This window comes from Macaca thibetana, chromosome 7, assembly GCF_024542745.1.
Source record: "Macaca thibetana thibetana isolate TM-01 chromosome 7, ASM2454274v1, whole genome shotgun sequence".
NCBI lineage: Eukaryota > Metazoa > Chordata > Mammalia > Primates > Cercopithecidae > Macaca > Macaca thibetana.
In genome coordinates, this window is record NC_065584.1 from 36,007,783 (window position 1) to 36,020,039 (window position 12,257).

At 40.2% G+C, this 12,257-nt stretch overlaps 1 protein-coding gene across 16 annotated transcripts in view; it reads right to left on the reverse strand.

Annotated features, from left to right (window-relative positions):
- Positions 1-12,257, reverse strand: part of SIPA1L1 (signal induced proliferation associated 1 like 1) — a 408,737-nt gene that overhangs the window by 60,211 nt on the left and 336,269 nt on the right. For all 16 annotated transcript variants that reach the window (XM_050797315.1, XM_050797320.1, XM_050797322.1 and 13 more), the window contains 2 exons: positions 3,494-4,067; positions 2,585-2,859 (listed from right to left, as the gene is read on the reverse strand). In XM_050797315.1, the coding sequence (XP_050653272.1) occupies positions 2,585-2,859; positions 3,494-4,067 (849 nt within the window). The remainder of the gene's footprint in view (positions 1-2,584; positions 2,860-3,493; positions 4,068-12,257) is intronic.

Below are 12,257 nucleotides of genomic sequence, written 5' to 3' on the forward strand. Positions count from 1 at the left end.
AGAGCATTATTCTATTTTGTTGAAAACTGTAACAAGGTGTTAATGCTTCAACTGTTCCCTTTGAAGTTATTTCTAAAGGAAGGAGAAAGGAGCAGGCTTTCAGCCCTCCAAAGGCATCGAGGCATTTCCCACCTGCCCTGCCCTGGTCTGACTTTTCAGATGGAAACTGCATGGCTTTTGAGATGGGAACTGTAGTGAAAGGGGCCCCATGTCCCCCTCCCGGCTGGTGGGGCTGTGCAGTGCACTAATCCTTTCCCCAGCCTCCCCTCCTGGCACCCAAACGACATGTCACCAGCAGCTCCACTGGCTCCTCCGGGAAGGCCTGAGAGCATCACAGCAGTGTGACAGCTCATTCACTCCCTGGTGTGCTGGAGCTGGTAATCATCCCATCTACCCCAATGCTGCCTGCAGTGACATCACATCGGTAGCTTGGAACCAGCTACAGTGGGAGTATCTGTACCACAGAAATCAGCAAATATTACAAATAAAGTTTCCTTCCCCCCAGCAGAAAGCCAACTTACCAGCACATCACTGCTGATTCTGGTGTATAAGGAAAGAATCTGCGCTCTAAGCACACAATGTGGCAGTTCAGAGCCTGGACTCTGACATTAGACCTAAATTTGCCAGATGAGCTTAGCAAGTTACTAACCTTTGAGTCTCGGTTACTTTTAAAACAGGGATGCTACTAACACTATTACAAGAGAGGGTTGTTATAAGAATTAAATGGGCTAATCCATTAAAAAGTGCTTTTTCCAGGGCCTGGCATATTAAAGTAAAAAACTGAGTACATTAGTTATTTTCACTGACACACCACAATATATCTAGTCTAGTACACCTCCTATCATGGCTCCATCTATCCAGGTCCAGGCCTCTTATCCATCTTTCTAGTAACAGCTATTTACAATTTCGATATGTGTACTGTTGTCTCATCCCACCCACAATCACACAAACCCACTTCCCTCTCCTTTCCCACATATAAACCTGGAAGCCTAGATACAAGGGAAAGACTTCTGAGCAGGCAAGATGGCGTCATAAGGTCAAGGGCTCCATATTTCAGTAGACAGTTCTTAGACTAACATCTGTAACTCTTTACTGTCGGTAATTAAGGTTGACAATTTACAAAGCTTGGTTATCTTCTCCCGTTTATAACTGTCTGTTCAGAAGCAATAAAGTAGACAATTTGAAGGACAGACAGCAGAGAAAGAGACAAGGAGTGCAGCAAGGCTGGAGACTGTCGTAAGCAAGAACCCCACTGCCTTTCTGAGCCACCTCACATCATTCTTTAAATCACAGTTCAGCACATTACTTAACATTTAATGATGGCATGCTTGGGGAAACCAGAAAAGGCTAATAAGGTTCATTAGACCTGGTTAACTAAGGCAGGGTATGTGGGTAGGGCAGTTTCTGAATATTTACCCCTCTCCAAAACAGGTGAAATTACAAGTTCATATTTTGATTTCCAGGGAAATGCAGTCATCCAAAAGGCAGTTCTTCAAACTATCAGACAAATGAATTTTTCTACATTTTGACATATATACATAATCCCTAGGCCATCTAGGAGGTAAGCAGTATTAGGAAATACTATACTGAGCAGAGTACATAAAACACACACATGCACACACACACACATATATATTTGCTGCTCTTTACTTTTTAAAACACACAAATAGCCTATCATAACCATTAACTTTCTACCATCGGATATTCACAAATCCATGAGAGCTCAGGTGTAGGGCTGGTCATCTTAGTAGCAAAATAGGACACAGAACACTGTCTTGGCTTTAGAAAGCCCAAGAATCAATTGCCAAAGCCTAAGAGAAATTCTTAGAAAATAATGGCATAAAATAAAAAGATTTTAAAAACTAGCAAAAATAGCATGTGCGTGTCCAAAGGAGAAAATAAACAGTTGATTAAATTTCTTCCCGCAGGAAACCTCCCCAGAGACACAGAAATTAAATTTTCAACAGTGCTGCTGGCTTGGCAGGAGCTGTGGGGGGTTGGGTGGGGCAGGGAGCTCCTAGGTTTTCCCTTTTGAAAAGACTAAGAACCAAAATGCCAAAGCACCATGAGCAGGGGCAGCTCACCTGAAGCCAAACCCTAGCACATGCAGACACAGATAGGAAAAGCGGCTGCCAGACTGAGACAGCAAAGGTCCAAACAATTGCTGAGTTTGGGGCAGCAATTGAGAGAGAGAAGAGAATAAGAGCATCATGGAACATAAAAGAAAAACATTATGACAATTTGAGATGCTGAGTGTCTTTTAATGCTAAGTGTTCAATGTTTCTCAGCTCCTAGTGGAAGATTCTTAAGATATATATTACCTGACTTCTCTATCTGTAATGGCAACCTTATAAATCCAGAGATGGATTTATAAATTCCATTTAGTCACTCTTTCCAGCTGCTGTTGCCACACACTGAAAGGGAGTTTCGTCCTGAGTCAGACTCCATGGATGAAACATTCAGCATCACATGTAATCTATTGTTCTTCGCAACACCCTACTCCACTACCTGCTAAGAGATGTTCTACATGGTACGCAAACGCTGCACTCGAGTCTCAGGCCCACAGCTGCCTCCTCAGACCTACCTCCGCGGGGTGCAGTCATCATGCGGGGGAATGATGACAACCTTCACCGTGACAGATGTTCTCAGGAGGTCGATCATCTGCTCATGGCTCAGAGTGGCAACCGCCACCTTGCAGATCTCCACCAGGCGACTGCCCTGCCTCAGCCCTGCCTGCCAGGCATAACCGTAGGGCTCCACATCTGCCACGATGCCCTCATAGTTGACATGGAAGCCAAGCTGTCCTAGCCCATTTCTTCGCAGAGTCATCTCCACCGATTCACAGCCTTTGGAAACAAACTAGACAGGGAAATAAAAGATACTGTGGTTTAAAGCAATAGGGTATTAAGTGGTAGACATGGAACTGGAAAAACATTGCAAGCAGGGTTAGTTCTGAATATCTTATTGCCAGCTGAAGAGCAGTCTGGTTATTTCTTCTTCACTAGTCTCCTATTCATTAGGCCAAAAGGAATATACTTGTTGCATCCAAAAAGTTAAACGGCTTCCCTGAAGTTACAAGGAAACCTCTACCAGAAACCTACAGGGAGCTGGCAGTAAATAGAAACCATATACTGCTACTCACTTGGCCTTTGTAAAATTCAAGGCAGCAGATACTCAAACATTCTTTTCAGCACCACCACCAGATGACTGGGCTGTAGCACCAGGGAACAGGTCACATGTAAATGGGGTTTGAATACACACACACACACACACACACACACACAGAGTAAATGTGTCTTCCCCAACTTGTTCTACTTTTCCAAAACATCCATGTAAAACACAAGTATGAGATAAACTCTGTTTGCTTCACACATCAAGGGAGTTTTCAGAGAAGCTAATAACAGAGTGCAAGGTTCAGTAACTTGGCTCTAGTCTGTATTGAAAGCTTTATGAAAGAGAAACTGCATATAAGGAAGTAGAAGGAAAGACTCACCTGCAACCTTTTGACAATTTCTTTGATCTCCTCGTTGTTAATAAAACTCCCCACTGAAACACATTCTCCTCGTTCATAGAAGATTTTGAGGCTGGTGTCAGTTGAAGTCCACCCTATCACATCTCTACAGGAACAATTGAAGACCACGCTCTTTGTTTCCTGTTCAATAAGCACAATGAACTCATTGGAGATCCCTAAAAGGCAGTCTAGCTCCATGGCCTTGTTGTAGTCTTCAGCCCGGACTGCCCACACAATGGCCCCCATGCTGCTGAGCTCGGCTCCTGGATATGGCTTAGACTTTTCCTTCTTCTTGGAAGCCAGAGAGATGAATGGAAACTTGCCAGAAGGGTCGATAGGGGTGTTGGTGACATTCTTTTCTGCCAGATCTTTCAGGTATTCCTGGCGGGTCCGAGTTGCCATGGCCCGGAACTTCTCCGATTTATGAGCAGCATTTTCTGCATTAATCACTTTCGCCAAAAGGAAGTCCCTGAACACATTTGACTTAGGGAAAGTGACCCCTTTAGGAATGGGAGGTCCAAAGGAAGGCACATCTCTGGACCTGGTGACAGCCACACTGAGAGACAAAGATCAAAGAGAGCCACGTTAGTATTTCTCAGTCTCACAACATCAGAATAAAATATACTTTCTCAAAGACAAAGACATACCTCAGATGCAAAATAGCTGCTTATTTTTCCATGAGAAACAACACACATTTCTGCTTAATATGAGCATAGTTTTTCATTCAACCACATTTAGGATTTACACAACATAAATTTTTTTTCTAGGTCAAAAACAAACCTCCCAAAATCCCAAAAGCTAACACTATTAACTTTTTTTTGACAGACAGGAAACTGACCGCAACTCCATGAAAAAAAATAGGCTTACTGTAATATTCTGCATAAGACATTTTACATACCTACTAATTGTTTTCAAGGGAGGTTACTGAAACCACATCATCTTTTAGAACAAGCATCCATTCTGTGAGAACACAAATGTGTTCTCCATTCTAGATATGATGCCTATAAGCAGATAGCTTATATTAAAAATATCAGAAGATGCATGCCACAAAAGAAATGAATTAAATTTTAATAAAACTTAACTAGTATTTGTTGGCCTAAGAGTGAGGCATCATGCAACCAGATTAAAAGCATAATTTTAAAATGAAAATTGGAATCTGAGTAATAGTATGAGAATAATCTTTATGTAACAGCAACAATGCTTTAAAATAATATTTTTAAACTGAGCTATTGCTTGGTCCTTTTGGCATTTTATTCTGACAATCTATTTGCAAGAAAAATGTTTTCCTTCTCCCGTTCCTTTAAGCAAGATTGATGTAAGAAAGCCTGTTCCAGTCATTTCTTTTGAATATATATTCCTAAAATTGGGCCTAAGAAAAGGATCATATGAACATCTGTAATAACCTATTATTTTGAACCTCAAAAGGAAAAAAAGTAAGTTTATCCTAAAACAAAAAAGGAAGTTGTTGATATAGAAATACAGAGGTTGGCCGGGCGCGGTGGCTCAAGCCTGTAATCCCAGCACTTTGGGAGGCCGAGACGGGCGGATCACGAGGTCAGGAGATCAAGACCATCCTGGCGAACATGGCGAAACCCCGTCTCTACTAAAAAATACAAAAAACTAGCCGGGCAAGGTGGCGGGCGCCTGTAGTCCCAGCTACTCGGGAGGCTGAAGCAGGAGAATGGCGTGAACCCTGGAGGCGGAGCTTGCAGTGAGCTGAGATCCGGCCACTGCACTCCAGCCTGGGCGGCAGAGTGAGACTCCGTCTCAAAAAAAAAAAAAAAAAAAAAAAAAAAAAAAAGAAATACAGAGGTTGAGTGTTTTATATCATGTCCCAAGATTTTAGTAAAGTTTGACATGGCTGGAAATGATTCTAAAACAACAAAGATCCCTCTTTCCAAATTAAAAGTGAGCAAATTATGCAATTATACTTAGTATTAGGGAAACTATTAAAAAAAACTGTTTCTTCTGAACTCTTAGAATAGAAACGGCATAATCAGAGAATGCATCTTTCAAATAAAATTGAAGAGCTCTGTTTCACTTTTTCTTTAAGAAGGGTTTGCTTTAAGATATTCAGCTTTGTTTTTCAATAAATAGCTATTTCTTGTGAAAATAAGAAAAATAAAAATCAGCAACTTCAGGATGCAAATTATATTTCTGGTGGAATGGAAAAGCTAAACACTCAGAAGATGCCATGGGATGGCCTATTTGTTGGTTTCACAAGTGTATTTTTAAAAGACTACCTAGTTCACTTCATGACAAAGAACAGTGGCAACCAACACTCCATTTTCTAACTGGAGGAGAGAATTCAGAGACTTCCATATGGCTTAATTATACCAATATGTATTAGGAAGGCAATTTTTCTTGTCTATTGTGAACTGCCTGACTTGAACGCTGACAGCTGTATAATTTTAATTTGATCGTGTTATTTTCTCTTAAAGTCAAGCAAAATATGCTGAAATTCAGGTTTGCTAGATTTTTCTAAGTGGAATCCTGTAAGAATCTAGAAATATTTAATATCTTTCATTTTAAAATTGGCAATTTCTCATCTGCTAATTTCACTCAAATTGCTATTCTTTCTCAGAAAATACCTGTGATTTTATTTTAAATAAGGAGAGCAAAATGCTTAGCAGGGGGTGTGATTTTAAGCCCCCTCCATCTACTTGCCCCTTAAACTAACTGGCTTTCTGCAGATCCATTTATTAATTGATAGAACTTTAGACAAACATACAGTGAAAACCTACCAATAATTAGAAACAGCTATAATGAACTGTGAGGAAAAGAACTGAATCCTTAACATATAATTTTCAGTGATTCACTGTGGTAGGGAGGTAAATGATACAGGCAGTGAAATCAGTTTCGCATAGCCAGAAATAGAAACCTTACAGAAGATGAGGAAGATGATACTCTGGAGTGCTCTTTTCAAGTAAGTGATTTTGTTTTGGATAAATCAAACTGGCAATATTTCTACACGGTTAAAAGCTCATTAATTTAGATGCCACAAATTCTGAACTCTTGATAATAAGGCCTGGTTTAAGCTAAACAGAATATTTTACCTCTGTAAGAAAAAAACCTTTCTAGAATCTCAGTTTGCTGTATGTAGTTACTTAAGATATATTAATTATAAATGGTTCTTGGTATTTTTAAAGGTAGATTCCAAAGGGCCTTTGCTTGGCTGTACTTATGTTAGCCTAGCTGGCAATTCTGCATCTTCTTGGAAATAATACATGCTTTAAAATCATAGCCACGCTTTATTTACCCAGCATTGTTGAGGACTGGAATGTTCTACTCAAAAGGGTTATCTAGATGACAGACAGACAGAGCTAGAGGCTAAAACAGTGATGGAAAGTTACCACAGGAAGGGAACTTAGAGAACTCAATGTTCCTCAAATTCTTTCAATAAAATCTTGGGTTTCATTTGAAAATTCACCTTGATTTTACATTCTACTGAAAAACATTTGTGTTCATTTTCATATAAAAATATCTTCTCACTCCAAAATCTTTGGGTACATTGAGCAACCAGGAAGGTGTCTTGTTTGTATTCTGTGGTTTGACATCTTCCTGAACCTCCGGTTGAGCAGCTGGTACAAATTCTTCACTTCTCCAGGAAACAGATACAGAGAAGTAAAAGGATTTGCCAGATTTGTTAGAGAGAGCCAGGATTGGAATGTAAGCTTCTGGACAGCCAAGAGAGTGCTCCACGACAAGCCCACACTTACTCCCTCTCAGGAAGTGCTTTGAAACCTTCTACTCCTGAGGTGCCTGCTAAAAGGGACCATCCACATGAGTTACATGGCCAAAGAGATGATGAGGCTATTTCTAGTTGATATAGGCCATGTAACACTGGTTGGCATCAAAGAGCTTGGATGAAGTAACAAGTCTTGACACCCAAAGCCAACTTCAAGCTGACACATGAAAATGTTCCGAAGACTACTACTACTACTTCTTTTTTTTTTTTTTTTGAGATGGAGTCTCATTCTGTTATCCAGGCTGGAGTGCAGTGGCGCGATCTTGGCTCACTGAAACCTCTGCCTCCCGGGTTCAACCAATTCTCCTGCCTCAGCTTCCCCAGTAGCTGGGACTACAGGCACCCGCCACATCACCTGGCTAATTTTTTGTATTTTTAGTAGAGACAGGGTTTCACTGTGTTAGCCAGGATGGTCTCAATCTCCTGACCTTGTGATCTGCCTGCCTCAGCCTCCCAAAGTGCTAGGATTACAGGCGTGAGCCACCACACCCGGCCTGTTTCAAAGATGTCTGAACAGAAGTTTAGTGGATAAAAATTGAGAAATATAAGATATTTGAACTCTGAAAGCACAATGGAAAAACAGCAATAATCAACAATCCCCAGCCCAAAATTTAAAAGGAAAGTGACACAGAAAACATCAAATGAGAGAGGGAAGTTTCCTCTTCTTGGAGCCTGGATCAGATTACTGGCCAGGGCAGCTTCCAAGAAAGCAGATCTGGGCAAAGGACAGGAAAGATCAAATATGTGCCAATCATTCTCTTGATTTCTAACAGTATTGATCCACCAGTCACTGAGTACCTACTATGCGCTAGTCACTTTGCTTAAGCTGAGGATCAAGGCTGAGGATGTCCTGGGCTCAGCCCTCCAGAAACTCAAAATCTGGTGGGAGCCACAGCCAGTGATTTGAGTCTAGTACAGGGTGCTATGGGTAGCACTTAGGAAAGGCATTTTAGTCCTGGGAGGTCCAGGGAGCCTTCTCAGAAAAAAGAAAAGCAGGAATTCATCAGATGAAGCAGGGAAAGGGGAGTGTGTGAGAGGAGCAGCATGTACAGAGCAGAGGGGCAGAGCACGCTGTTCTGGGGAGTGGTCAGTAGCTCCAAAGGAGTGAGGTAGGCATGGGGTGCAGACTGGTAGATGAGACTGAGAGACAGGAGGCCAGACCTGACGCCCCCATGCAGTAAGCTATGCCTGCAAGTCTGAACTTTTCTCTAAATGCTTTTAAGCACAATGAATGACATAATCAGATTATTGTTTTAGAAAGGTCAGCTGTAGTGGACAATAGGAATGCTGATTAATTGAGGCTTGAAATAGACCTCCTTAAAGAAATTTCTATCACTTGACCTACTTAGGTTTTTCTTCTTCTCAGCTGAAGCTTGCAAATCCATGTTTTTTTTTAAAGAGAGGAAAGAGGATGAACACAGACATTTAATGGGCATGCATCACACTTCCTCTCTGCCTATGCTAGACATTTTACTTATAGGATTTTAAGTGGAGGTCAAGCAACTTCCCAATGCACTGTTTAACAATTTGGTCTAATTCCAAGTGCTTTTTGTACTATATCACACTCATTCCTTTCAACAGTTATTACATTTCAATTACCGGGTATGGAAACCTCTCTGAGAGGAGTAACACATATTTCTACCTTCCTAAACATACCTCTGACCACAATTTAACATTTGCTTTGAAGAATCAGGGTCACTGTTATGACTACTTATTACTATTCTAGTTTTAAAATGAATAACAACTATTTTATTTCATCAACTAGAGTGTCAATGTTCCAATTGACAATTGTTTAGGATGTCCTAAGATTTTCTTTATAGTCTTTTTGTCTAAATTGGGATCCAAATAGGATCCACACATTGCAATTAATTTAGCTTTAAAAAATATTTTATTCTATAGATTCCCCTCCACTTTCTCACTATTTCTTGCAACTTACTTGTTGAAGAAATTGGGCTTTTTGTCTGCCGAGTTATTCAGGGTCTGAATTTTGTCAACTACAAACATGTTCCTCTGTCTTTTGTATTTCCTATAAATTGGCTTGTCTGGCAGCTTGATCAGATTCAGATTTAATTTTTTTTAGGGGGTGGCAAAAATAATGCATAGGTGAGGTTGTATTCTTCCATTATGAGGCACATATTTGTCTCTTTTTATGGTATTTGCATCCTTTGATGATCGATGCTTAAATCCATTAAGTCATTAGTTGTTGAAAAATGGTATTATTTTATACTGTGTTTCCACAGTGAAGCCCTCAGGAGTAACTGAAGCACACAATAGTTCCCCCTTATCTATGGTTTCACTTTTTGTGGTTTCAGTTAGCCATGGTATAGTACAACAAAGTATTTTGAGAGAGAGACCACATTCATATAACTATTATTAAAGTATATTGTTATAACTGCTATATTTTATTAATTACTATGCCTAATTTATAAAGTAAACATTATCATATAGGAAAAAACATAGTAAATATAGGGTTAGGCACTATCCGTGGTTTCGGGCATCCTCTGGGGTTCCTGGAACATATCCCCGACAGATAAGTAGGAACTAATATATTTGGTTGTTTGCCTCAAAATCAAATGACCCCAGATTGCTATGCTTATTGAATTCGTATCTTTAATGTGAACAGTTTTTCAGCATCTCCTCTATCAATAAACAAATATTTGTTTCCAGTATATACTTGCTATTAACAGCTCCTTCATCTTTTTTATTTTGTTGCTTCTAATCTTCTCTATCAACTGGGATCAGACAATTAAGGTCACTGCAACAATACAAATAAAACAGTAGAGACTGGAGGGCTCTCTTACCAGTTATGGGATAAGCTTTAGTAAGCAGACTTAGTGACTGATTTCTGAGTTCTTGGCTACATGATGACTCACATTAACTGGCCTCTAGAATTAGTCTGAATTAGTCAGTTACTCCTATGTAAGTTTTCTAGTCCCATGGAAGTATAATACCACATTATTTTGAGATCTCATCTCTAGATCCACTATAGGGATTTTTCTCTCTTTGTTCTCCTGTTATATCCCAGGGTCTAGAGTAGTGTCTAGCACATATATGCTAAAGGCTGGATAAAGAACTAATGAAAAATAAATGGATAATGACAGTCTCCAAATTTATTTTTTCTGTGTACAAATTACCTGGCATGGTAACACTGGATAATTTTTCCTAGAATTCTACTTACGTAGTGTTGAATTGATGGCCTAGCATTCTGGGGGCCTCCACTGCCTGGTCATCCTTCCTGCATTAGTAGCCTTTTTATTGTACTTTCCATCCTCCTTCCCATCACTAGGCTTCTGTCCTTTCCACTGACCACTCCTAGAATGGTTTCTGTTTTTCCCGCTGAATTCCATCCAGTTATGCTTTAACACACACATCAAATCCCATCTTCTCATAAATACCCATATAACTTCAGCCTGTAATGACCCCACACCTCTCTGCACTATTACTGCAGAACACTCTTTCAAGGAAACTTTCCCCTTTCCGCAGTTCAGATACCAGGTAGGCGTAAGTAAATAAATATGTGTGTTCATGGTGGAGAAAGTTGGGACCAAGAGGTTTTAAATGCTAAAAAGCACTTGGGGTACAAAAAATAGTTAGAAAGAATGAACATGACCTAGTATTTGCTAGCACAACAGGGTGACTATAGTTAAAAATAATTTAATCGCACATTTAAAAATAACTAAAAGAGTGTAACTGGAGTGCTTGTAACACAAAGGATAAATGCTTAGGGTGATGGACACCCCATTTACCCTGGTGTGATTATTATGCATTCCACGCCCATATAAAAATATCTCATGTAACCCAAAAATATATACACCTACTATGTACCCACAAAAATAAAAAAATGTTTTAAAAGCATTTGAGTTACTCTAGCTATATCACTTAAGGATAAAAATTTTTTTTTTTTTTTTGAGACGGAGTCTCGCTCTGTCACCCAGGCTGGAGTGCAGTGGCGTGATCTCGGCTCACTGCAAGCTCCGCCTCCCGGGTTCACACCATTCTCCTGCCTCAGCCTCCCAAGTAGCTGGGACTACAGGTGCCCGCTGCCACGCCCGGCTAATTTTTTGCATTTTTAGTAGAGATGAGGTTTCACTGTGTTAGCTAGGATGGTCTCGATCTCCTGACCTCATGATCCGCCTGCCTCAGGCTCCCAAAGTGCTGGGATTACAGGCGTGAGCCACCGCGCCTGGCCACTTAGGGATAAAATTAAATTAGATTTAAAGTATAAATCAACCCATGTATAAGTTAAATAAAAAATAATAAAATAGGCCTATAAATTCAGGCCTATAAAACAGGCCTATAAATTCATATCCCCAGCAGTTTGGGGAGTGGCTGGAGTTTGAGAAAAACTCACGGGTGTAAAAATTCTTTGAAGACTCATGTTTTAACTGAAAATTGATATTTCCCATTCTACCTCATAATAACATTTATTTTCATGAGAAAATAAGCTTGTCCTTATCCCCTCCCCCAACATTAAAGGCTAGAAGAAAGGTGCCCTGTTTATTCTGTGCCTTCAAACACTTCCTGACATCACCCATCACATACCTGAGGAAGTGTGCCTGCCGGTCTTTTGACAAGGATGGCAAAAAATTATTGATCTTTAAAGTTTACAACACGCAAAGGTCACTACTCTATAATCTCTTGTGATTTCTTTCAGTGATGTTACAAACTGATATGTTTTCTTGGATTGATAAACAGGCCAAAATTCTCTTCAAAGCTGTGTGCTGGGCCTTCAAACAAGCCTGGTAACTAGGAAATTCCAGACCTGCCCACATGTCTTAAGCAGGGATGGTCAGTACCCCACTCCCTGCAAAGACTCCTAGTGTTACACGATGGGGTTCAAAAGATGGGCTCTCCAGGCAACAGATTAAAAATAAGAGAGAGAAAGCAAAAATCATAATTTTCAGGGGAGGGATGATAAAAATAAAAAAACAGAGCACTGAAGAAGGCGAACACACCTCCCTCAGCAGTCTGTTCAGACTCGTGCGGTTCATTATGGTG